We start from the raw sequence: 27836 nt of genomic DNA, 5'->3' as shown, positions 1-27836 counted from the left end.
GTGGGTGAATGAAATCTGGAGTTTAAGCAATTAAAATCCCTAGGCGATGACCGGCCAACTATAGTTTTACAAGCATGTTGTTCAATTTTCCATGAATAAATACATTACAAATATCTTTGAGTCTGTCATATTTTTAAGAATTATTTATTTTTATTTTTTAACCCAAAGTTAAATGTTATTATGAGAAAACCTGTGAATAGTTTACAGTATTTTTTGATGTTTTGACTTACAACTGGTAATTTAAATTATTGTTATGCTTTACTGTATTTGAACAGACAGATAACTTAACAATACAACAGTATGTTCACTGTAGATTTGGGTCTTTTTGTCCTCGTCTAATTGTTGAAATTTAACCAAAGAAGTGTCCGTGTGGGAAACTAGAAGCATGAATACACATTTAGGATTTCAGTCAGTTGGCATTTCTCAAAGCTACTGAAATTTTAGTTGTAATTAAATCAGGAAGCAACTAAGTTTACATTCAAATACATTTTAGTGAAGTGAAGTTTCCTCTCTGCTTTCACTCTCTGCTCTCCGTGCAGTGCTGAATGTGTCAGTTTGGCAGCGTCTGTCGGGAAAAGCATCTCAGTGCTGCATTTTGCTTTTCGTTCTATTTTTAACAATGTGACATTTCTGAAAGATGTGACAAAACACGGAAACCAGAGCCCAATGACTGACCAGTCGGAAACTCTCTGGAAAATGACAGCTCTCGACTGGCAGAGGTCACGTCACAACTTCCCCTGAGACTGTAGATCTGAGGACAAAAATCAACACTGGCTAGTTTATTTGGGAGAGTGACTGAATTTAATGAAGAAAAGTCTAAAATCAACAACTACGACCAAAACACACCGAACTACTGAGAATTTCCTTAAACTTCTTTGAGACACTTCAGATACAGTGAGAATCTTGAAAAAAAAAATGGAAAAAAAATTCTTTCTATTATGAAATATGAGTTTGGGGCACTTAACCCAAATAATTAACATTTAGATTAGTTAAAGGTAAGAGTAGGGAGAATGTGCTGTTTATTTCTAATGGTTAGAGTGGAAAATTCATTAATTACATTATTAGGACTTCATAGACTTAGGGAGAAAATAAAATGCTAGAAATGTGCAGAAAATGTCCCTTTAATGTTTTACGCGAAGAACTGATGATATATAAGCAAAATCTTCATCCATGAGCAGGTTATTATCAATGATCTTGTTTTTCAACATTAAAAATGTTTAATGTAAAGTATTTAATTTTTATATTTAACATATTGTTCACCCTGATGAGATGAAGACACTTGAACCTCTATAGTTTGGCTCTCATATTCGAGTGTTCATCTTTACTGAAGTGTTGTGGGTTTGAGAGTCTCTATAATGATGGTTCTGATCTCAGACCTGCTTTTGAGTGGAGAAGCACCAGCTAAACTTAATGGCTGTTGACATGCTCACACTTTGTAGGTTACATCCAACATCTCACTTGACTTTCAGCAGGATTAAATGTGAAGATGAATCAGCAATAATTTCCAGAAACAAATCTGACCTGGTTTCTCTGGAATGAACCAGCCGTGTTATACGCTGCTGTTGTTGTTGTATGCGTTTTCCTCTAATATCAACACTGACATTTAGCCAAAGGTCAACAGTGAGGTTAGGGTGGAAACTGTGAAGTCACTAGTTACCCACCGAGTGCTAATGAGGTGTATGTGTTGTTATGGGCGAATGACAAAATTTAGGGTGTTGAAATCCCCAGAAACATTAGTTCACCTTCAAAACAAACATGAGTGTGCTGCAGGGTTTAATAGTGTTGTTTGCTAAGCTACTACACATGTTAACAAACTCTCAAAACACTTCAGCAAATAGATAGCAAAATGCTAGCAAACCCTCAGAACACCTTAGCAACCACATTGCAACATTCTAACCATTTAGGACACTTTAGCTACTGTATCATAGCATCATTAGTATCAGAGCAGCAAACTTAAATCAGACAACCAACACTAATTTTTCTTGAAAATGTAAAAATCTAGATTTATTCTGTCACCTGGTCAAAACACGTATTTAGCACTGAGAGCAAAATAACAATCAGGAAGCTTGCCTGTTTTCCTCTAAACTTGCTGCATTTATTTTGTTGAGGGAATGTTTGGGTTTTATGAATGTTTTAGGCTCGATTCACCTTTGCTGGGAGTTTGACTGACAGGTGATCTGCATCAGAATCCACCATTCTGTCCCACAAACAAACCAGACAGGAGAGTTAGTAGATTAATGTCGGTGGACTTGAACTTGAAAAATGGTGTGTATTGAAGTCTATCTGTGGTTGAAACAACATACCTTCTGATGTTCATTCATTATTTCATGCTATAATGATCAGTTCACATGCAGCTACAGTGTCACAACACATTAAAGAGCCACAAAATGGTATTTATTGTTTGAATTTCTTAAAAACATTTAAAAAGCTGAGACTTTGTTTCATACCAAAAGAAACCCGCTCTGTCTTGCCTGTTGGGGCACTGTCAGTATCCACTTTGCTCTGCAATATATTTTTCACTTCGTGAAAACATGATGTGTGGCCATAGCTTGTTAGACATAGCAACAGTAACTAAGGAGGTGGGTTTTTGCAAATAAGGCTCAAGAATAATTTTGGCAGGAATAAAAGAAGAAAGGAAAATGCTGTGCCATGAGGAAGAGAAAAATGAAGCAGCTAAACAAACAATATGTTGCTTCAACTCGCGTTTTTAAACTAGCATGGTTTCTGTTCCATTTCAGCTTTTTACAAAACAGCACATTGTTTTTCATGGACTTTTCAGGAATTACCTAAAGAAAAGCAACTATTAATTATCCCTACAATATGTTTCCTGTAGCACATTGTGTGTTTTCGTCTGAACACGCTGCTGTGGAAGCGCCTGACGATGCAGTTTAATAGTTTACTAGAACTGAGGGAATTTTCTCAGAGACACTGAGAAACTCTTACTTTCTGTTCAACAGTCCCTTGACGCTTTGCTAAATATGCTGTGTCTTCCCAGCAGTCTCTGCTGATAATTTCACAGTCGCACATATTAAAGTGCAAGTTCACGGTTTTGAATATTTTTTCGATTTCTGCCGCTCGTACACTTTCCATCCCGACGTCAGCAAAGAGACAAAAAGTCCAATAACAAGCAGCTTCGCCTTTCCTCCTCTTCCAATTACTGATAAAGACGAATAGCAAATGGAGAGCAGAAAACTGCTGGAGTGTTTCAGGACAATGTCTGAGGCTCACTGATCTGTGTCATAATAATTCCACCCGGCCTGTCTGAACACTCTCTCCCGGGAACCGAGAAGAAAAAAAAATGTTTGTGTCCCTCCGTTGTGCTCCGGTGCTGCTCTGATTTGTAGTGAGCACCTGAATTTGACCACTTCTCACTGTTATTGCCTCTCGCCTCTAAAGACTTCTCTCCATTTCAGGAGCTGTGATTTGTGGAAGAGCAGAATGGGCCGCAGACATCATTAGAGAGAGCTGATACTAGCGGGACGCTCCAGCTGGAGCCGTAATAGTGCTTATAGTGGCTCTCACTGGCTGAAATTGCGATTGATTGCGTTATCAGGTTAAGAACGGGAACGCTGTGGGTTTGATCCACTGTGAGGAGAGAGACCGGGAATGTGTTAGTGTGAGGAACGTCACAGGTGTTGAGTCTGGGAATGGCACGGGCACTAAATAAAAAAGGGTTATGAAACGGACAGGACATTATGTTACATAAATAACACAAACCTCAGTGACTGAGAGAAGACAAATCCTTACAGAAAACAAAGGTTTTCTTCAGTTTCCTGCTCTTCTTACGTTTTAGAAAAGATCTCAATAATGTCTCAAACTGTGCTCAGATTTGAGCAAAAATAGTGGCAGTCTGCAATCAAAAGTCACAGATCTCAGTATGAACTCAAACATTTCTCGTTTAATAAGACCTAAGGATCAGAGCTGCTGTCCACATTCTTTTAATAGCTCTATACTCTTCTTTCACATCAACATTGTTTCATTTGTGTTTATTTTTAGGTCTCCCAATGGGTTTTTTTTGAGGCTAGTCTAAATAAAACAGATCTAGTACTCCATTAGGACTCTTGAGGTATGAACGAGCAACTCTGAACCATAAAATTGTATAATACTATTGCTATAGTGTAGCAGTTTGACTCCAAACAGTTTTCAGAAATCTGATCTTGAATGTTTTATTGGTTGTCAGTATTAACAAAATAATTTACAGCAACAGCTGTCTTGTTAAGGGGGAGTAAATGTTCAGATGCAGTTCTGATAGTTTGAGATAACAGAGGGAAAACACTGAATCTTTAGTGAATGATGAGCACAGAGCATCATGGAGAGGTGGAGTGAACTGTGTGGTAATGAGATGGGCTGAGAGCATCTGTTTGACCCTCTCTGGAGGCTTTTGTCCTCAGGCACCACTGCAGCTCCATGAAGGGCTGCTCTCTTCTGCCCCGCTGCCTGTGTTAAGAGCTCAGATGTGAGAGCAGACCGCAGGGCGTCAGGGGTGCTGTGGACCGAGAACGAGTCTCTCCACTTTACCATGAACACACACACAGAGACCCAAATGCTTCCCTCTCTCCTCGTATTCAGCTTCATATGCTCCTGAGCTTAATGAAAGTCAGTGGTAAATGAGGGTCGACATTCTGCTGTTCACTGTTTCAGGACATTTTAAAAGATAATTTTTGTTGGCATGTGTCTCTGAAGACTAGAAACGGAGTCTTCAGAGACACACTGAAACTGACAATTAGGAGTCGTGACCGCGTATTGACTTCTCTATGCTGCATTGGGAGTTAAAATTCAGTGCTGTTTGAACCAGGTGCAGGAAGTAAGAACAAAGATGACTGAGACTGCAAGATTTTAAAAAAGAAATATGTGAGTAATATGGAGCCCAGGTGCATAGGAAGCACAAACTGCGTCCAAATCAACACAACAATCCCACCTAAACCTTAACAAGATTTCATCAGGAAATCACAGTGTGAATTCAATATGAGAAAAGCACATTTCATTTATCTGAAATTAAAACAGTAATTTTAGGTCTGTTGCAATTTATTCAACAGCATGATTCACTCAAACATCTTCGTACTGAACTGAAAACTGCAATTAAGGCAAACTGCAAACTGAGTCTCCACATGCAGAAACATCTACAGAAAATCAATGCAAATTGGGCAGATAATTCTGAAAATTAACATCCAGCTGAGAGACTTTAAGGTCTGGAAACATTTCAGATCAAGCCTTCATGATTTACCTCAATCGAAACCACTGGAACACCTCGACATGAAAGTCTTTTTGATCAGCAACTGATGAAACTCTCTGAACCTGTTCTAAATGCAGACCAGAATCACAACAGCACCACTGACGAATAAAGCACAATTCTTTATAGTAATTTATAGTATATGTTCACAACAAAACCACAGCAGACCATAGCTGCATATTAAACTGCATGTTTGTTCTGAAAGGCCTCAGAAAGTCCACTTTTCAGTGGAAAAGGCCTCCTGACTCATTTCATTAACAGTTCATTAAAAATCCATTAACAGATAAAACAAAAAGGTAATGAAAAAACAATCTTCCAATCATCACACATACAGTACTGGAAAACTAATTAAAGGGTTAGTTCACCCAAAAATGAAAATTCTGTCATTTATTACTTACCCTCATGCCGTTCCACACCCGTAATACTTTCGTTAATCTTCAGAACACAAATTAAGATATTTTAGTTGAAATCCGTTAGCTCCGTGAGGCCTCCATAGGGAGCGATGACACTTCCTCTCTCAAGATCCATAAAGGTACTAAAAACATATTTAAATCAGTTCATGTGAGTACAGTGGTTCAATATTAATATTATAAAGCCACAAGAATATTTTTGGAGCGCCAAAAAAACAAAATAACAACTTATATTGTGATGGCCGATTTCAAAACACTGCTTCAGGAAGCATCGGAGCACAGATGAATCAGTTTGTCGAATCATGATTCAGATCGCGTGTCAAACTGCCAACGGCTGAAATCATGTGACTTTGGTGCTCCGAACAGCAGATTTGACACACTGATTCATTTATGCTCCGAATCTTCCTGAAGCAGTGTTTTGAAATCGGCCATCACTATTTATGACATTATTTAGTTTTTTTTTTTTTGGTGCTCCAAAAATTGTCGCTTTATAATATTAATTTTGAACCACTGTACTCACATGAACCAATTTAAATATATTTTTAGTACCTTTATGGATCTTGAAAGAGGAAGTGTCCATTGCTCCATATGGAGGCCTCACGGAGCCATCGGATTTCAACAAAAATATCTTAATTTGTGTTCTGAAGATTAATGAAGGTCTTAAGGGTGTGGAACCGCATGAGGGTAAGTAATAAATTACAGAATTTTCATTTTTGGGTGAACTAACCCTTTAATATTACATGTATAGGTTTTTCTTTTTCAGACCACAAAAGGAGATATTTTAAAAAAAGTCACACTCATGGTCATCCATATAATAGCATTGATTAGCGACCGGCATCAAGCTTTAAAAAAGATGCACAGAATGATCCCATGTGTCGTATATCCCACATTTCAAATATCCCGCAATTCACTCTGGCTTTCCTAGAAAAAGCACCCAAGTTGTGAGAAATATAGATTAATAAAAACGCAAAACATTAAATTCAATGTCTAGAAATCTTATTCTTCACTGGGTCGAATATCTCCAGACCGAAACTCTGGTTGTCAGATGACAGTCAGAATGACAGTAGACAGATAATTGGAGAACTTCTTGATGCGACGCGCACAATGGATATATTCACCTCAGAGAAGAAAGAACATGGATTGTATTTCATGTCAGCGAGACGGAGTGAACTGCGGCACTAATAGAGTCTCACACATGTGTTTTTTTACCAAACCCTATTGTATACCCCCAGAGCACTTAGAAAATTCAACACGTGTAGCACTGAAACATTCTGCGATACTTTTGCGTCTTTTTTAAAGCTTTATGCTGGTCACTATTCACTGCCATTATATGGATGAGCGTGAGCGGACTTTTTTTTTTTCTTTTTTTTTTAATTCTGCTGTTGTGGTCCAGAAAAGAAAGAAGGGCATACAGCATTAGAACAAGACCAGAGTAAGTAAATGATGACTTATTTTTTTAATTTTAGGGTGAACTATCCCTTTAAGTTCACAAAAAAAAAAAAAAAAAAAAAAAAAAAAATTACTTGAAGTACATGAGATTATTCTTCAAAATGTACTGTCATAAACTTAAAAAAAAAATGGTTAGAAGCATAAAACTAGTTCACTTGTGGTATAGTTGTGATACTAAAGAAAAATATAGATATACATTAGTTCTGTACTCAAAGTTTATATTGTTACACTTAAAGTATACTTAAATAGTATACTTACACTTTTCTATAAACTTGTCAGTATAAGTTAAGTATATTTATGTACTTTTGATTACTATTACTTTAAGTACTATTTAAAATACTTTTTGCATATTTACATATAATTTTATATCTATGTTTAATGCCCAAATAGTAGACAAAGTATATTCTCTTATTTATATTTTAAAAGAAGTTTACCAGTAAACTTCTCTTTTGTTAAGACTGACAAAATCTTGTTGAGAACATATAACAAGTGTCTCATTTTAGTAAAAAATACTAAACAGAAATAGATTCTGATCAAGCAACTGAAAGCTGGATGTTGAAAAATGCAGGCACAGAAAGTTCTGGAAAATCAAAGGAAAGATCTGTGGGAATTGCACTACAAGATTGAAACATCAAAATGTCAAATAGCAACTGAAACACTTTATACACTCATTTATCTCAGTTTAGTGCACTTTCATGTACATCTATTTGCTAATTGGTTTAATCCATTGATGAATGTTCTGTCAATACTGTAATCCTGTAACACTGTTGAAGGTGAAACTAGATGTATATGACGATAGAGTGTGTGAAAGTGAACAGCTGCTCTGTCAGTCGTCCCCACAGACCTTCATCACATCACATCAGTTCAACATGCTAAACAGACTCAAACTACAAGAGCCCAGCACTGCAGTCAGGCCAGTTAAACTCTTATCTGAGTTATAAAACAGAAGAAACAAGACACAGCTTATAGCATTAACAGCTGAAGTGTTTACAGCCTAAAGCGTTGACCGTGCTAATGCTGGATTGAATGTTTTCTATTGCTGTTTCGGGGATATTGAGAACTTTTTAGCTGGTTTAATAGGAGAGATGCTATCCTGTCAGCCATGACTGTTGCTATAAAATTTCTATTCCTAAACAAAAGTCAGATTTTGAAGGCAGAGTCTTAGATTTTTCTAATAACACACAGGTTTTCAATATAATGACTTTATGGATATATAGTGCAGTGAATCTGACCTAACATGAAGTGAAGTTAGCATTAGCATTATATTTCAGAGTTTGAATAATCATGATTCCTTACTGACCGTGTCTGTACTGCAGCAGCTGTTTAATATTAAGTAAATCAGGGTAAACAGAGTAAACAAGTTCATGTGTTTACATTTCTAACAGTGTATTTTCAGCGCATTGAGGGTGAATAAGCAGGTTGATATTAATAAACAGCCCTCACACATAGAACTAGCATCAAAAGAACTAGGGCTGTTCATGTTCATGGACAAGTGCTTCAAACACAGATGCCTTCATGGTCATTAAGTGTAGTAATAATGAATAAACTTCATTTAGTCTTTTCAGTGGTTTGGGATTCAGCGTTTTCTCCTCTCAGAGCTCTGTTTCCTCTGAGACAAATAATTGTAATTGTAAAAAAAAAACAAAAAAAACATGTAATTATTAATGGAGTCATAATTACATAAGGTGATGTGTAAAAAAAGTCTTCAACTATTGGGAAAGCGGTGCTCTAGATTCAAGTCTATATTTGTTAACAAGGCTTTGTGTGAACAGACTGTGTCAAATATGGTGGTAATTTCTGCTCTTCAACTGTTAAGAAACAAAAATGCCTCATATGTATTGTTCTAAACAAACTCTACCTGGCTGAAAAATACAACGTAACAAGCATGAATTCCATGCTGGTTTATGCAGGTTATAGCTGGTCTAGCTAGTCATGCTGTTAACTCTCTGGAGTCGGGTAACACGCCGGCACGTTTTGCAGGATTTTTTTCACATTGCAGCAAAACAGACTTAAAATACTCAATTTTTTATCATAGAGATATAAGTAATATATCAATTGAAACTATAAAATATCTATATGGATATCTATACATATAGAATATCTATATGGCCCACGGAGCCAGCGCTATTCAGACGCAAATTCTGAGGCAATACATGTATACATCGTCTCAATTGTGTATTTATTGTCTTCAAAAGTGTTTTGAATAGCCATAGTTAGCGATCTCTGGAAGCCTGTTAGTTCCTGGATTGTTACATGGCCTATTCTTCTTTAGATTAATTTGTGGACTAAATGTGCACAGAGCGCCCTCCGGCTGCAAGTATGAATTGAAAACACAGTATCTAGTGCTCACAGTGATGACAATAAATATTGAATAAATATTACTCTTCTGTATAGAAAATTGACATAAACATGAGAATCCATCAATATTTTTCCAAATGTGCATGCTTTTAACCTAAAAGTTATGTATGAAATGCCATAGAGGTAACATAATTATTCAGACACTTTGCATAACATAAATACATTATATTTTAAAGCATATAATAGAATACCATTATTTTAAATTTTAATAATATTTCACAGTGTTGCTGTTTTTTCTGTATGTTTGATTTACCCCATGATGAGCTGAGACATGATCAACAGAGGGTTTTTTCACAGCCTACCTGTCTGAAAGAGCTCATTATTTATGCAGCTCATTAGAGCTCTTTATGCGATTCTTTTGTCTTCTCAGGTGAGAATCACCCATTATTCACGATGATTCACGCCTCCACACAAATTGTGTTTCTTGACAAAAAGTGTCTTACAAAAACTAAATCAATATATTGTTATAAATGAACAAGTATTTTTACATAATTTTGAAGCAAAAACTCTAGTCTACAATCTCCAATACCCAGAAGTCTTGTGAACACATATATAATATTTTTTTTTCTGCCTTATTTCAGTGACTTAAGTTTTTTGTTTTTTCAATAACCACGCATAAACGTTATTCCTTCAAAAACACAAACATGTACATACATGTTCCTCACATATTATGGTAGCCTAGTTTGTGCTGAATACAGTGTAATGACACTTTTTCCATTAATATGTTTATGAACAACTGAAAAAAGGTCATGTCAAAACTTCTCCAGGCCCAAATCAGCCTCAGACTCCAGAGGGTTAAGTAAAGCTAGGCTGGTCCGCCAGCATTCCCACTTCCCACGATGGTGACTGACCAGCAAACCAGCATCTAATGCTGGTCCCAGCATTAGCAATGCTGGATTTGTGTGCTGTTACGTTTCTAAACGTACTACTTACATTTGATGAAGACTAGTAGGGGACCAAATCATATATACACTGCTCAAAAAAATTAAAGGAACACTTTGAAAACACATCAGTGTACTGTGTTAGGAACATCGTTTGATGGAAATGAAAATGATCAACCTACAGAGGAGTGAATTCAAAGACACCCCGGAAATCAAAGTAAAAAAAATGATGCACCAGGCTAGTACATTTTGCTGAAATTTCATTGTGGCAACTCAAAATGGTACTCAGTAGTTTGTACAAAACGTCGGGGCATGCTCCGAATGAGATGAAAAATGGTGTCCTGGGGTATTTACTCCCAGGACCAGGGCATCACTGAGCTCCTGGATAGTCTAAGGTGCAACCTGGCGACGTCAGATGGACCAAAACATAATGTCCCAGAGGTGTTCTATTGGATTTAGGTCAGGTGAGCGTGGGGGTATCATTCAGTGGTATCAATTCCTTCATCCTCCAGGAACTGCCTGCATACTCTCGTCACATGAGGCCAGGCATTGTTGTGAACCAGGAGGAACCCAGGACCCACTGCACCAGCGTAGGGTCTGATAATGGGTCCAAGGATACCTAATGGTGGTCAGGGTGCCATTGTCTAGCCACTTAAGGATGCCGGGCCCTCAGGCCACCCAGTCTGTTTCTGATTGTTTGGTCAGAGACATTCACACCAGTGGCCTGCTGGAGGTCATTTTGTAGGGCTCTGGCAGTGCTCATACTGTTCCTCCTTGCACAAAGGAGCAGATACCGGTCCTGCTGATGGATTAAGGACCTTCTACGGCCCCGTCCAGATCTCCTAGAATAACTGCCTGTCTCCTGGAATCTCCTCCATGCTCTTAAGACTGTGTAAGGAGACACAGCAAACCTTCTGGCAATGGCACATATTGATGTGCCATCCTGGAGGAGTTGGACTGCCTGTGCAACCTCTGTAGGGTCCAGGTATCGCCTCATGCTACCAGTAGTGACACTGACCCTAGCCAAATGCAAAACTAGTGAAAAGCAGTCAGAAAAGATGATCAGGGAAAAAATGTCAGTGGCCTCCACCTGTAAAACCATTCCTGTTTTGGGGATTGTCTCATTGTTGCCCATCTAATGCACCTGTTGTTAATATCATTAACACCAAAGCAGACTGAACATATCAATTTCCCAGGAGTTTAACTGACTTGATGCTATTCTCTGATTAAAAAGTGTTCTTTCAATTTTTTGAGCTATGTATATAGACTAGAATATAACACATAAAGACTTGGTGGTGGGCTCTTTTGAGTTGGACCAGTAAACAACCACCAAAAACTCCCTAGGGACCACCTAGCAACACCCTAACAACCAATAGATAGACAGACAGACAGGCACCAGTCATTTTACTTTATGGAAATATATTCAGCTTTGATTTCATAATATTTATGCCTGGATAACAATATCTTCATATTTTATACCGTATCACACAAAAAATGTTCCTGTGATTTAAACAGAGAAATGAAGGAAAATGCAAAATGTAGAGTTGCATTTATTGTTTTCTATTATGCTGCTCTTTATGAACTGAACTGAACGTTACCGCGTGTCTTTGCTGAATGAGAGCAGGTGTGCGCTGACTGACGGAACCCTGCTGTGAGCAAAACCTCACATTCATTTCCTCTCGCCTCCTTCTGCCATACTTCCACTGTCGCCTCAGGACCATTCGCCCTAAAACAGCCTCAAAGAGCAGTGCAGGTATTAATACAGACTCTCAGATAAACCTGAATGTTCAGAACTAGACCTCAGGCTGTGTGTGTTTGTGTGTGAAACAGACTGAGGTGTGAGAAACGTGATGAATAATTGCTTTAGTGGAGCTAGTGGAGGTTCTGCTCTCTGAAAACACAAGCTGTTTGTTTATTTTGATCTTGCTGTTTTTCCATACGCTCTTGTTTCTGTGTCTCCCGCCATTCGCTGTGCCCCGGTCTACACCCCCTGTTTTGTCCCTTCATCTTCCCCTCAAGGATTCCTCAGCTTCTTTTAATAGCAAATGTGAAACACAGTGAATGACGGGGAGAGATGGAATTTCTCCAACTTTGCATCACCATCATCATGATTTCTGTAATGTTACAACACTCTGCCAAATGGAACCTGTTCAATCCAGCACACCAACACTATATCAACTACAGGTCATACACCTGCTTCCAATGACTTACAGGTACAGCAGTGGAACTCTTTCCAAAAAATAAAAGATTAATAAATAAAAGATACCGGTGTACAATGATGGTATCAGGTAGAAATATTATGGTATTATATTTAAAATGTACTTTTGCCTGAATTATTTGTATTCCTCATTTGTAAGTCACTTTGAATAAAAGCACTTGCCAAATAAATAAATGAAAACAGGGCTTGACATTAATGTTTTTGCTTACCAGCCACTGTGGCTAGTGGTTTTCCAAAGTTACTAGCCACTCAGCATTTTCACTGGCCACAATTTTGCTGTTGGGAAATTACATTTTATATGATAAAAGTTGACATTGACATGCTTAAATTACTTGATTTTGAGTCATTTTACTTGATTTAGAAGAATTAAAACCCTTTCAAACTTTAAAACGCAGATTGACCACCCAAACCAAGACTACATTGTATATCAGATTTATAAGTTATTTTTCATTTTATAAGTTTTTTTTTTTTTAGGCTATATAAAAGAACAAAGAAGCAAATTAGCAAATTGCAAAAACAATAGTAACGTTTAAAAAAACTTTTTTCAGATACAGTAGGTTTATTTAACATGTACTGTATACATTTATTTACCATCTTTTGTTGTTTGATTAACATTAATGACAGACAGGTATTTATTTGGGGGCTGCTGAATGCATGGACGTAATATACTGACACATATCCAGTTATTACCCACCTGTTTATGTCCACTTAAGCGTTAACTGACTGTATTCACGTGAGATACTCCAGACGATGGACATTTTGACATCTGTGTCTGCGTGTATTTGACTATTCAGGCAAGGAGATCTGATTGCGCACGACGGAGAGAGAGTGCACGTGAGAGAGCACTTCTGTTGTGTGTCATTCAGTGTGATTTCGCCTATCCCGCCTTCACTAACAGCAAGTTATTTGATAAAGAATTGTAACTGAATTGTAATTTTGTGATACGACAATCTTCGACGATCATTTGGCTGTAAGCTGAAATTAAATGTATCCCGCCAAAGTGGCTAGTGGGAGTGGCTGTCTTTCCCGCCACAGCTGAAATGTGAATGTAAATATAAATGAATGTAGCTGAATGTAAATATAAATGTGACTTACTCAAACAATTAGTTTAAAACTAATTAATTAACCCTCTGAAGTCTGAGGCTGATTTGGGGCTTGGAGAAGTTTTGACATGCCCTGACATTTGTGCTTTTTTCAGTTGTTCATAAACATATAAATGACAAAAGTGTCATTACACTGTATTCAGCACAAACTAGGCTACCATAATATGTAAAGAACATGTATGTACATGTTTGTATTTTTGAAGGAATAATGTTTATGTGTGGTTATTGAAAAAACAAGAAACTTAAGTCACTGAAATAAGGCCAAAAAAGTATATTAAATCTGTGTTCACAAGACTTATGGGTATTGGAGGTTGTAGACTAGAGTTTTTGCTTCAGAATTTTGTAAAAATTATGCTGCCTACTCCTTCATATAAAACAATATATTGATTTAGTTTTTGTAAGACACTTTTTGTCAAGAAACAGTATGCGAGGAGGCGTGAATCATCATGAATAATGGGTCATTTACACCTGAGAAGACAAAAGAATCACATAATAATGACCTGAAATGACTTGCATATTAATGAGGCCTTTCAGTCAGGTAGGCTGTGAAAAAAACCCTCTGTAATAATGTCTCAGCTCATCATAAACAGCAATACTGTGAAATATAATGGAATCTATTATATTCTTTAAAATATAATGTATTTCTGTGATGCAAAGTGTCTGAACAATTATGTTACCTCTATGGCATTTCATACAGGCTTTTAGCTTAAAAGCATGCACATTTGGAGAAATATTGATGGATTCGTATATATTTATGTCAATTTTCTATACTGAGGAGTAATATTTATTCAATATTTATTGTCATCACTGGTGATGGATACTGTGTTTTCAATTCATACTTGCAGCCGGAGGGCGCTCTGTACACCTTTAGGCCACAAATTCATATAAAGAAGAAAAGGAACCAGGAACTAACGGCATGTCTTCTAGAGATCGCTAACCATGGCTTTAACATCCAAATCAAGGCAATAAATACAAGTATTGCCTCTGAATTTGCCTCTGAATAGCGCTCCCTCCGTGGGCGTGGCCGTGGCGGATAATGAGCTGAATTACGAACTTCTGACATGGCTCTCTTTTCATACAGATTACATAAACACAGAGAATGTTTGTTTTCGATTTGACTTGCACGATTTAAAACCTGACATTTCAACGTTTCTTTAAACAAAAGTTACAGTTCATTTTCTGAGAACTATCAGATTGGACTTTGTTCAGAGGGAGACGAGAGATCACGCATCATGTTAGTTTTCTTTATTTTACAAAAAGCACAACATTTTGTTTTTACTCTGAGTGTATACAAATAAAAGAAGACATTCTATAGTTTCAATTAATATATTACTTATGTCTCTATGACAAGAAATGACGGAGTATTTTAAGTCTGTTTTGCTGAAATGAGAAAAAAATCCTGCAAAACGCGCCAGCGCGTTTTCAGACCTCAGGGAGTTAAGAAATGAATAAAGTGACTGCCTTAATGATTAAGTCATTGAAACATTCACTCAACCAATTTGTTTAAAACACTGATTCATTCAGGAGTGAATAAAGTGACTGCCATTATGAGCAAGTCATTGAATCATTCATTCAAATGATTTGTTAAAAATGATTATTCATTCAGGAATGGCACTACTTTGTGTGTGAGTTAGGAGAATGCATGTCTGAGTTGTGCAACTGCTTTGTTCGGAAATATTTTTATTTTTACTTATTGAAGCAAAAAAAAAAGTAAGTTTCACTCTTGCAATTTTAATAATAAAAGTAGCATGATTATGATAAGAATAATTTAATAGTCATGCATGCCCGTCCGCTATACACTACTGTAAAGGAATAGTCAGCGTTCAGGCACGGCATCAAAGCGATTAACTGTTTTATCCAAATCCACATGCATGGACCGTTCAATGTTCAGTACTGCAATGTCTTATGTGTTTTCAGTCGGCACAAGCAAGAAACTGTGAACTAGCTTTGACTCTCTGACCAGACGAATTTTTATGACCACAGAAGGTGCGCGTATATGCGCCGAACGCGTTTTCCGTGCTTACGGACAAAGGAGTATCTTTGAAAGCCCCCAATGTCACCCATGGTTACAGTTGTAGTAAATAGCATGTTTGTCTCTTTACATCAATCTCTCTTGATTTCATTTACAAAAAGTTAAGTTAAGATACTTTGGCAGGAGGTGATCTGGTATTGATCACGCTTTGAAAGTTCTGACGGAAGGTGGATGAGTTGAAGTACATCTCTGATTACCATGGTAGTTTTGTCTCTCTCTTCAAGACCATCACTCGTGTAATTACCGTATGAGTCTGTATAAAAGCCCAATTAAAAGAGCATCAAGTCTCTCATCCATGAGGCACATTAACAATGGCTAATTAAACCTGCACTGTCTGCTTCTGATTTACTTTCTAAACTAATTTAATAGAGCAGCTCTTTAAGTCTCTCACCTTTGCTTTGCTGTTTTCATTGTTCTTTGCCTCTTGAATGAGCTTGTCACTCCATCTTCATCATCATCATCTCTGTAAAGGTAAAACATTAATCGTGGTGAATGTACAGTTCTAATAGGGACTCGTCGTTATCAGGGAAGCATTTGAAAGCTGTTTGCTTTTAAATTGTTTTTTGTTTTCCTGCTGTAGCCCCACAGATGTATTAGTTGCCATGACAATTGCAGCTTCCCTCCAAAACTCTGCAGCTGCTTTCAGACAAATTCATGAAACATGCAAATAAGACACACACACCAGTCCGGCGGATAATCATGTTACAGCTTTCGACTGTTCCTCTTTCTCTGTGGCTAAGACATGGATTTAACAGCGCCAGAGGTTTAACCACTTCTCTTCTCATTGGCATATGAATCGTTCCTGAGACGGGCTGATGGAGGTGGAGGCGTTTAAAACAGCTGATTCACTGTCTGCTGTTTCACTGATACACTGACTTGAGTAAATGAGCTATTTTAAATATGTTTGGGGAGAAATATAATTATAAAGCTGCATGTCTTGTTGCTTTGCCGTGTCTGGTTTTAGCTTATTTCTGGTTTTGATTATAGCAATTAGATGATAAATACTTCTGATTAAGCGCTAATCCACAACACTTGATATCTGGGATTAGAACTCTTGTTCTATGATGCTATAACAGAAGAGCATTTGTCTGTTTTAAATGAAAATAATTAACAAATGAGTAAGATGCTTTACATGCAGTGGTGTTGAATTATTATTTATTTATTTTTTTTATTGAATTTAAGAATATCTTTAAAGGACTAGTTCACTTTCAAATAAAAATTACCCCAAGCTTTACTCACCCTCAAGTCATCCAAGGTGTATATGACTTTCTATACGACAATAAATGTGTACTCCACATGGCTCCGGGGGGTTAATAAAGGCCTTCTGAAGTGATTTGTCTGTGTAAAAAAACAATCCATTTAACACATATTTGTGAAGTAAAATATCTAGCTTCCACCAGACCGCCTTCCGTACACTTTTTCCATAAGTTGAATATGTAAGGCGTAGGACGTAGCATAAGCTTTTTGAACTTCAAGAGTTTTACACTTTTTTCAGTTGAAAAGAAATTAATGTTTTTGAGGACTTCACTGGGGTATGTGTTGGAGGTCCAAATTGTAGTTTAAATGCAGCTTCAAAGGGCTCTACATGATCCCAGACGAGGAATAAGGGTCTTGGTAACACTTTATAATAACTGCACACTATGAAGCATTAGTTAAGCATTAGTTAATAGTTATTTCATCACTTATAAAGCATTAATAGACATTAGTAAGTAGTTTATAAATACAGCTATAATTGCTTTATTCTTGATTTATAAGCATATATATAATGTGTTTAATAATTGTATTTTCATACTTTATTAATAATCAATTTATCATTTCTAAATTAAGTATTACATTATTTACAAACCAGTTATTTAGGAGTTGTCAGTAGTTCATTTAGGAAGTGTAAGTAAATGATTAATAAACTATTTAAACATTCATTTATACATCTTATTATTTAGATACATAGTAATAGTTACTTAGTGTGTTTTATTAACACATATTCCTACTGCAATTCATGATTAATTCAGGTAATTATAAAACATTTAGAAGTGGTCAGTTAACTATTTTTGTGAGCTCATCTAAAGTGAGGACTGTTTATGCTTTGTAAAGCTTTTATAAATGAGATTTAAAGGTTCAGTGATCTTCTGCACTGCTGTTCTCTAATGTTTTAAAGTTAGTACCGAGGTAGTTTTGACACTAGGAATATGTTAATAAAGCATTTATTAACACACTGAGTAACTAATGCTATATGTCTAAATAATAAGATGCATAAATGTACATTTAAATATTTTATTAATCATTTACTTACACTTCCTAAATGATCTTATGAACCACTGACAACTCCTAAATTACTGCTTTGTGAATAATGTAATACATAATTTAGAAATGATAAATTGATCATTAATAAAGTATGAAAATACAATTATTAAACTCTTTATAGATATGCTTATAAATCAAGAACAAAGCATTTATAGCTGTATTTATAAATGGCTTACTAATGTCTATTAATGTTTTATAAATGATAAATTAACTATTTACTAATGCTTAACTAATGCTTCATAGCGTGAGTTATTCTAAAGTGTTACCTGGGTCTTATCTAGCGAAAATTTCTGTCATTTTCTTGAAAAAATTAAAATTTATATAATTTTTAACCACAAATGCTCATCTTGAACTAGCTCTCTTCTTCTTCTCTATTTGAATTATGGCAGGGTAGACACTGCTAAGTGTATTACTGCCCTCCACAGGTCAAAGTTTGAACTAAATTGTCATATACAATATGCTAGTGCAAGTATATAACTATTATTTCAAACTTTGACCTGTGGAGGGCAGTAATACACTTAGCAGTGTCTACACTGCTGGAATACTAATAAAGAAGAAGAAGAAGAGAGCTAGTTCAAGATGAGCATTAATGGTTAAAACATATAAAATTGTAATTTTTTTTAGAAAATGAGTGATGGTTTCTCTAGATAAGACCCTCATTCCTCGTCTGGGATCGTGTAGAACGCTTTGAAGCTGCAATGAAACTGTAATTTTGACCTACAATCGTTTGGAGGCCATTGAAGTCCTGGAATGTTATATCAAAAACCTTAATTTCTTTTCAACTGAAGAGAGAAGGACATGGACATCTTGGATGACATGGGGGTGAGTAAATTATCAGGAAATTTTAATTTGAAAGTGAACTAATCCTTTAAGTTTGGGCAATAAATAATGGTGCAAATACCAGTAAACTGACTAGCTCAAACCTTAGTAAATCACCTTGGCTGATTCATTTAAATACTCTCCTCCCATGAACTTTAAAATCTGAAAGGGAAACTCCTATAAATGCATATGCAATACGGTCATCCGCAAAAATAACCATGTCTATGCATTTTCAGTGGTAATTTTTCACTGCGTGTCTTTTATAAATCCTGGCAATCATTTTTTAATGCCAAAAGAGGGTTTGCACTGGCATAAGCTGTTAAATCTGACCCTTAATAACAAATGAACTGTTACTGGATTTGTTATGATCCATTTATACTGTATATAATAAGTTTGAAAGGTGTCATTATTTACAGTTCTGTAGAATGCTTTGCAGTGTACTTTTACAGCAGTTTTAGTTAACTTGCTTTATTTCAAACACTTACTTGTTCATTTTATGTATTACAATCATTCCTGAGCTTGAATCCTCCTCACTGTGTGCAGATCTCCTGGCAGTGCCGAAGCATCCGTATGCAGCCATGGAGAACTGGGGCCTGAGTGTGTTTGTGGAACAGAAGATCTTGTTGGATCCTGACGTCTCCTCCTTCTCCTATCAGATGGAGCTCACCATGGTGGTGGTCCACGAGATCTGCCATCAGGTAAAAACACATTTATGGGAGCATATGATCTGCTGTGTGGTTTCACTGCGGTCACAGTCAAACTTCATCCTGCAACAATGAATATAGCAGATATGTTAATAATAAATGTGTTAATGTCAGGTGTGTTAATAATAAATCAAAATGGACTAATTTAGTCCAATCATATCACCTGATTTGTGACTTTTCTGACATGTTGTGTTGTTTATTTCATGACTGTTAAAGTCAGCATGAAATGGAAGTTACCTATTGTGAAGTTCGACTTCTTGAACAAGAAAACGTAGGGTGGGACTTGATTTTTTTTTTCCCCATTGTGAATTGATTGGATGGATGTGGTTTGTGCCAGTTATCAGAGAAGAGATGTCACTGCAAGATAGGGAGGGGGGAGTTATTTTGATTAAAGATTATGAGGGCACATAAATTGTAAATAATAATAATGATGATGATGATGATGTGCACGGATAAACATTTAAAACATGTTTTGAAAATTGTATTTTAATCCTTAAAGGATTAGTTCACTTTCAAATGAAAATGTCCTTATAATTTACTCACCCCCATGTCATCCAAGATGTTCATGTCTTTCTTTCTTCAGTCGAAAAGAAATAAAGGTTTTTGATGAAAACATTCCAGGATTTTTCTCCATATAATGGACTTCAATTGAGCCCAAATTGTTGAAGGTCAAAATTACAGTTTCATTGCAGCTTCAAAGCGTTCTACACGATCCCAGATTTTTAACCATAAATGCTCATCTTGAACTAGCTCTCTTCTTCTTCTTCTTCTCTATTTGAATTATGGCAGTGTAGACACTGCTAAGTGTATTACTGTTTGATAAGTTTGAACTAATTGTTATATTCTTGCACTAGCATATTGTACATGACAATTTAGTTCAAACTTTGACCTGTGGAGGGCAGTAATACACTTAGCAGTGTCTACACTGCTGGAATTCTAATAGAGAAGAAAAAGAAGAGAGCTAGTTCAAGATGAGCATTTGTGGTTAAAATGTATAACATTTTATCTTTTTTTTTTTTTTTTTTTTTTTTTCTCATCTGGGATTGTGTAGAGCTTTTTGTAGCTGCACTGAAACTGTAATTCTGACCTTCAACCGTTTGGGCTCCATTTAAGTCCACTATATGGAGAATAATCCTGGAATGTTTTCATCAAAAACTTTAATTTCTTTTCGACTGAAGAAAGAAAGACATGAACATCTTGGATGACATGGGGGTGAGTAAATTATCCAGCAATTTTAATTTGAAAGTGGACTAATCCTTTAAATCAGGTGCAAGAAGGAATGCCTTAAAACTCTCTAAACTACTTACAATTATATATTTGATTGTTATGCCTATTTTTTGTTTATACATTCTGTATTTGTTATCTGTAAGTATTTTTTTGTTTTTGTTTTTTGTTCTTTTATTTGTGTTTGTTTTCTCTTTTATGAAAGCTGCTTGAACTTTAATGTGTTTGTGTTTAAAAAGGTAGTTTGAGGCATCGCATCAGCAACTGTTCCAGCAGGAATTCAGATAAACAACAATAATGGAAATGATCGAAAACGTATTTCATTATGGACGGGTCTGCTCGATATGCACTGAAAACCTCAGCTCTGTTAATTTAACGGTAACACGTTTCTAAGAAAAGCACCTAAAAATAGCTCACAAAGTGAGCTGCTGCGGGAAAAACTCATGACCCAAGATGCCCAAAACACAAGAATGCTTTATATTAAGCTCATAAACAAACTCGTAAGTGTATAGCCTAGCGTACCTGCCCTATCAGGTGCTCTGTTAGATATGTTTCCCGTTTAATGCGTGAGACATGTTTTCCCAAACGCACTTAGCGCTTAACTTACATTTAATATTTATATCCTTGTTTGTAAATGTTATAAATTCACATGAGTATTTCCATTTAAGACACGTCCTGACAGCAAGCGAATCTCCGCCAAACTTCACTGACTAAACGAGCGTCAGCGCGCGCATGCGCATCAAACAGACGGAGCGCGTCAGAGAGTAATTTACTAATTCTACTGAATATTTCTTGTTTGTCGTTAAATTTAGGTTTACAATTCTACATGTAAGGCAAATCATTTTATTTTTTATCAGTGCATGTTACTGTAAAGAGATTAGCATAATTGAATATAAATTATGTCTCTTATTGACATTTAGCCCTACACATAAAAAATAAGGCGTTTGTGTTCCTACTTTTTACTAGTTAACACTTAGTTTGTGCTTCAGTTCTTCATTGTAACTATAATTATTATTATTTCTCAAAACTGCTGACAAGATCTGCTGCTATAATGTAAGGCCTTTTTTTTTCTCTTTTTTTTTTTTTTGCAGATGATGTATACAACACAGGCACATTGTCTACATGCATATTGGCTATATTGTTGTCATACTGTAGCAATTCACAGAAAATAAAAATCAAAAAACGAATCAATTACCGAAATAATTATTTGCAGACTGACACATTCAGACTTGAATCAGCTATTTACCAGTGTCTCCTGAAAAAGCACCCATCAACCTATATCCAATTTGTCACCTTGAAGACAGAGAAAGAAAAGCAGACAGAGTAAAAACTCCAGGAGTCAGAGAGTAACAGAGAGCGTGAATATGGTCAGTTGTTGAGTTAAAGGGCAGAACAGCAGCAGATGTAATTGGACATCTGGAGAATTTGATGCACAGCTCATATAAAAAGAGCTTCACACATCACCTCCATTGGGATTGTGAAAGTAAAGATTTCTTTCCTTAATCCCTCTTTCTTTCTCTCTGTGTTTTGCATTTTCTCTAGAGTGTTTCCCTTATACACAAGTCTTTCTTGTGTTAAATAACCTATTTTTTGAGTCTTTGCATCATTGCAGACTATTAGATGCAGATCAAACAAGCAGTCTGGGTTAAAAAGTGATTTTTTCTTCTTCTTTTGCCATTGAAATAACGTTCAGTAAAGGACTTTAAGCCCACAAATGCATCATCGGCCTGATTTGTAAAGGAAACGTTGGAATTATTCATTGCATATGCTCATTTTTCACCAGCTTTTGTTTGCAGCACTTATGTTGCTGAGAACCTTGGATTTTAGTGCCTTTTGTTATGGAGGATTATTGATGAGCGTGTTGGAGATGTTCTGCACTCTCCAGTATTGTTCTGGATTCATAGTCTTCCTCATTTGCTGCTGAATCACAGCTTTGCATTATGTTCTAGCTCAAAGCTCAATGTGTGGTATGAAAGAGCATGTCTGCAGTTCTTTCCTCTTTTCTTTTCATTTGTTTTATTGTTTTTGTTTTATTTTTAGGGAGAAGAAAACAATCCCCTCATCTCTCATTTCTGCACACATAATACAGCTCTGTCTGAACTCAGTCTGAACCTTATACAGTAAAACACTCTCACAGGGAGCATGAAATCATGATATTATCTCAGAAACAGCAATATTGTGCGTATTTACAGCTGAAATTCATGGAATTTAATTTTATAATCATTAATAAATGAAAAGAAGCTGCAGTGGAGGCTAGAACTATATATATATATATATATATAAGAGATGTGCCAAAACATAATAGTTATGAATTGTCATGGCAGTGTGTTGATGCTATAATGTTAGATGTCATATTAAACATTGAAAGCATGTGTCGATTAAGCTTTAAACACAAATGTGTGCATATGTGAGTAAGTGTGCTTACTTATGAATAAGAGAAAGAAGGATAGACAGAAAGAGTAAAAGACAGAGATTAGCGTCACACATTTCTGAATTCACCGCAGGCTGTTTCACCCTTTTGTGTCGCATTTCTCTGGAGCTTCTGCTCATCTTTATGTTTTTTATTAAGACTTCCATTTTCTATTCAAACAATTTTTCTGTTTCAGTCTCATGCCCATCATATTTCATATAGAGTTAAATAGCACATTGCTAATTATTTTCCACTGTAAATTACCTCAGATCATAAGAGTGGGCGGAGCTTATGCTCATCTGATATATTGATTGGCTCCTTCATTTGAAAGCATTACATCAGTCCTCATCCAGCACATATTTTGTCATACATTAAAAAGTCTGTCTGCGTACTAATAACTCGAGCTCGTGGCAAAGTGCCGGCATCTTATAAATCACATTTGTATCTGTTGCTCATGCTGACTGCCTGCAGAGAATTGATTAGTGGACGACAGGCACTGTTTGCAATTGTATAGCTTTGTCCTGTGGACTCTGCTGGACTCATTTTAACGTCATATAGTGTAGCAGCAGATTGTTAGTAGATTTGCCGCCGCCAGCAATGGGGTTTATATGTCACAAAAGCTCAATCACTGTTCATTTCTCATCTCATTTCAGCTTCTCAGAATTAAATGATGCTGCCGCGGTCATTCATATGCAGTTATTCAGTCATAACATAAACCTAATAGAAGCCGATGCCGCTGATGTTGAGTTTCTTATTTTCCCACAGATTGGAGAGGTCACATACTGCCCTCTGGATATGAATTTGTTTGGAGAGTGAGGCTTCGGTTCTCATTCGTCACATACATCTTATCACAGTTGCTTCAAACATACAGACATTAAATATGAGTTACACATGAGGATAAATCTGTCAGTGAAACTGAGTCTTGTCTAAATTACTCATGTCTGTTGGCTGGTGTTTTACTCTCTGCTCATTTATAAAAGACAGCATCCATAAACACATGTGAAATTGGGGATTTCACACTCTCACTCTGAATTCGGACAAATTAATGAATTTTGTCAATGTAAACAAAATTCTCAAATTCTCTTATTGTGATTTAGAGCTAGTTCTAGTTCAGATTTACTGAGATTCAAATTTGAACAGGATAAACAGTCATGTTTGTTTTATTAGTGCAGACAGGTACTGTAGTGTGATAACGGCTCTGTTCCAAAACCTAGTGAACTGACTTGCTGTCTACTGTGTACACGCTTTAAGGACGCATCCTCACTGAAACTGAACCTCATAAGTGACTGAGTTGAAAGGCTGTACAGTCATTAACTGTTCATGTTCATGGATAATTCCAGTAGAGTGTGATTTTCAACATGGTGAAATTAAGCTGAAAACAAAAAGTTATCTTGCACAGTCATCTACTTTTTAATCAGAGAATAGCATCAAGTTAAACTCCTGGGATATTGATCTGGTCAGTTCAGTAGCAGAGGGGGTTGTTAATCAGTTTCAGCTGCTTTGGTGTTAATGAAATTAACAACAGGTGCACTAGATGGGCAACAATAAGACGACCCCCAAAACAGGAATGGTTTTACAGGTGGAGGCCACTGACATTTTTTCCCTACTCATCTTTTCTGACTGTTGTTCACTAGTTTTGCATTTGGCTAGGGTCAGTGTCACTACTGGTAGCATGAGGCGATACCTGGACCCTATAGAGGTTGCACAGGCAGTCCAACTCCTCCAGGATGGCACATCAATACGTGCCATTGCCAGAAGGTTTGCTGCGTCTCCCAGCACAGTCTCAAGAACATGGAGGAGATTCCAAGAGACAGGCAGTTATTCTAGGAGAGCTGGACAGGGCCGTAGAAGGTCCTTAATCCATCAGCAGGACCGGTATCTGCTCCTTTGTGCAAGGAGGAAGAGGATGAGCACTGCCAGAGCCCTACAAAATGACCTCCAGCAGGCCACTGGTGTGAATGTCTCTGACCAAACAATCAGAAACAGACTTGATGAGGGTGGCCTGAGGGCCTGACATCCTCTACTGGGCCCTGCGCTCACAGCCGGCACCGTGGAGCTTGATTGGTATTTGCCTTTGAACACCAGAATTGGCAGGTCTGCCACTGGCGCCCTGTGCTTTTCACAGATGAGAGCAGGTTCACCCTGAGCACGTGACAGACGTGAAAGTGTCTGGAAAAGCCGTGAAGAATGTTATGCTGCCTGTAACATCGTTCAGCATGACCGGTTTGGTGGTGGGTCAGTGATGGTCCAAGGGAGGCATTTCCATGAAGGGACGCACAGACCTCTACAGGCTAGATAATTGCACTCCGACTGCCATTAATTATCGGGATGAAATCCTTGGACCCATTGTCAGACCCTACGCTGGTGCAGCGGGTCCTGGGTTCCTCCTGGTGCACGACAATGCCTGGCTTCATGTGGCAAGAGTATGCAGGCAGTTCCTGGAGGATGAAGGAATTGATACCATTGAATGGCCCCAATGCTAATCTGATCTAAATCCAATAGAACACCTCTGGGACATTATGTTTCGGTCCATCCGACGCCATCAGGTTGCACTCCAGACTGTCCAGGAGCTCAGTGATGCACTGGTCCAGATCTGGGAGGAAATACCCCAGGACACCATCCGTCGTCTCATTAGGAGACGTACATACAAGCATGTGGGGGCCATACAAAATACTCAGTAGCATTTTGAGTTGCTGCAATGAAACTTCAACAAAATAGACTAGCCTGCTGCATAATTTTTTTGATTTTTGGGGTGTCTTTGAATTCAGTCCTCTGTAGGTTGATAATTTTAATTTCCATCAAACGGTGTGGCATCATTTCGCTCCTAACACATTACCCAGTCCATATCAGTATAGATATTCAGCATGATATTTTAGAGCAGTGTAGATACTTTGCAGTATTGAATGAGATATGTTTATAATCAACATTTAAATATCCATAGTACACTTAGAAGTAAACTTTTATAAACAAAAAGTAAGCCAATTTATCCACAGAAAGTATTGAAATAGTTTACTTACAACTACTAGTAGTACATTCATATTAGTGTAATTAAGAAAGTATACTTGCAAAATATACTTGAATTTTGCTTAAAGGGATAGTTCACACAAAAATGAAAATTACCCCATAATTTACTCACCCTCAAGCCATCGTAGGTCTATATGACTTTCGTCTTTCAGCCAAACACAATCAGAGTTCCTATATTAAAAATATCCTGGCTCTTTCAAGCTTTATAATAGTAGTGATTGGAGGATGAGATTTTGAAGCCCAAAAAAGTGCATCCATCGGGGTCAAATTAAGGGTATAACACAGGACAAAGCATAGTACGTCATGGCGTAGCGTAGAACGTGGAAGTTACTGCTTTTTTTAGACGTAGGTTGAATACGTATGGAAGAACGTTAGACTATGGTCCTTGTGCAGGAGATGCAGGTTTGATCCTATGGGCCGTATAACATTTGAACTTCTACAACAATACAGCTTCAGGACTTCTTTCTTGTGGTTTTCCAGTTGAGAAGACAATGACCTTTGCCCTTCAGTCACAAACCTGATCCAGCAGGCAGACCTTGTCTGAACCTCTTCGTTAAATTTCAAAGGACATATACACTCAATTTTCTAGCCATTTACTATATACAAGACTGCCAGTTTGGTTGAAGGCTTCACGTCAGTATGACTCTTCAGAGCGATTCTCAGCTGCTTTGGTAAGTTTCATGTCTTAAGGTTGTTTTTTAATGATGCAATTGAAGGTTTTCTCCTGCCTCAAATATAATGTATATGCTGCAGTATAGAGGTACACAGTGAACTCTTTTTTTGCCAAAAGTTTCAGCTTTCATCTCACAGACATTTTTGAATGCGTAATTGAGTGAGTTTCTCATGGTTCATACTGTTCATTGGCATATTAGTGTTGTTGAGCTATCTGTGTTGTTCTTCAAGGTTTGACTGTACCAATCCATTTGCTCTGCAGCTTCTGTCACACAATGAATGACGTGATGTGACTCACCGTCCTGGTTCACTGTCATTAGCATCAAAACATCTGACGAATCAGAAGAGGGCAGAAAAAGTCACTAGACCTTTGGGAAGCCACTTGAAGTGTGACTAGCCGAGAGTTCCTTTGAGAGGAACACAGCTGTTTCTCTCCACGCTGTGCCTCTTCTATCAGTCCGTGTGTCTGAGTCACAGATGAACGTCCCATCATGTTCGGATGAAAGAGGCACGACTCCCACAGAGGTTTGTGTGCTGCAACAATGAGATCCGGCATTCAGTAGCACACCTGCTTGAGCCTGTGGAAAATATCCAGCCCATTCACAACTGCAGCGTTGCATCTTTTCCAGTCAATAGCCCTGTGTCATCTGCTCACAATGGCAAGGGTCATTTGAATACTTTCTACCTTCCAGATGGGACGTTTCATAATCGAATCCTTATTTTTCTCTTTTCTGTTCATTTACGGTGTCCTTGGCGGAGCGCCCAGATATGAATGCTGTGAAACAGAAAAATTTGTTTTTAATTGTGTAACTGTAGGTAATTGATTGTTTAGGCTGCTATTAATCATAGTTCAAAAGCTCTGCTGGTTTTCAATGTTCTGTGAAGCCATTTGTGAACAACTTTTCTGTTGAGCCAGAGTGCAACTGTTTATTAGAAGTGTTTGTTTGAACTTCTACTTCTGAAGGAAGAGAGTTATTTTTCTTCTGTATTGGACTTTTCTA

At 37.1% G+C, this 27836-nt stretch overlaps 1 protein-coding gene across 1 annotated transcript in view; it reads left to right on the top strand.

Moving 5' to 3' along the window:
* Nucleotides 1-27836, top strand: part of LOC137023966 (thyrotropin-releasing hormone-degrading ectoenzyme-like) — a 161844-nt gene that overhangs the window by 47385 nt on the left and 86623 nt on the right. Inside the window, exon 4 of the mRNA XM_067391097.1 lies at nucleotides 19345-19499. Within this exon, the coding sequence (XP_067247198.1) occupies nucleotides 19345-19499 (155 nt within the window). The remainder of the gene's footprint in view (nucleotides 1-19344; nucleotides 19500-27836) is intronic.

The sequence above is a fragment of the Chanodichthys erythropterus genome, chromosome 8 (genome assembly GCF_024489055.1).
Source record: "Chanodichthys erythropterus isolate Z2021 chromosome 8, ASM2448905v1, whole genome shotgun sequence".
In the NCBI taxonomy this organism is placed as follows: Eukaryota; Metazoa; Chordata; class Actinopteri; order Cypriniformes; family Xenocyprididae; genus Chanodichthys; species Chanodichthys erythropterus.
The sequence above is the reverse complement of the archived record's forward strand: the minus strand, read 5'-3'. Positions and strand labels throughout refer to the sequence as shown.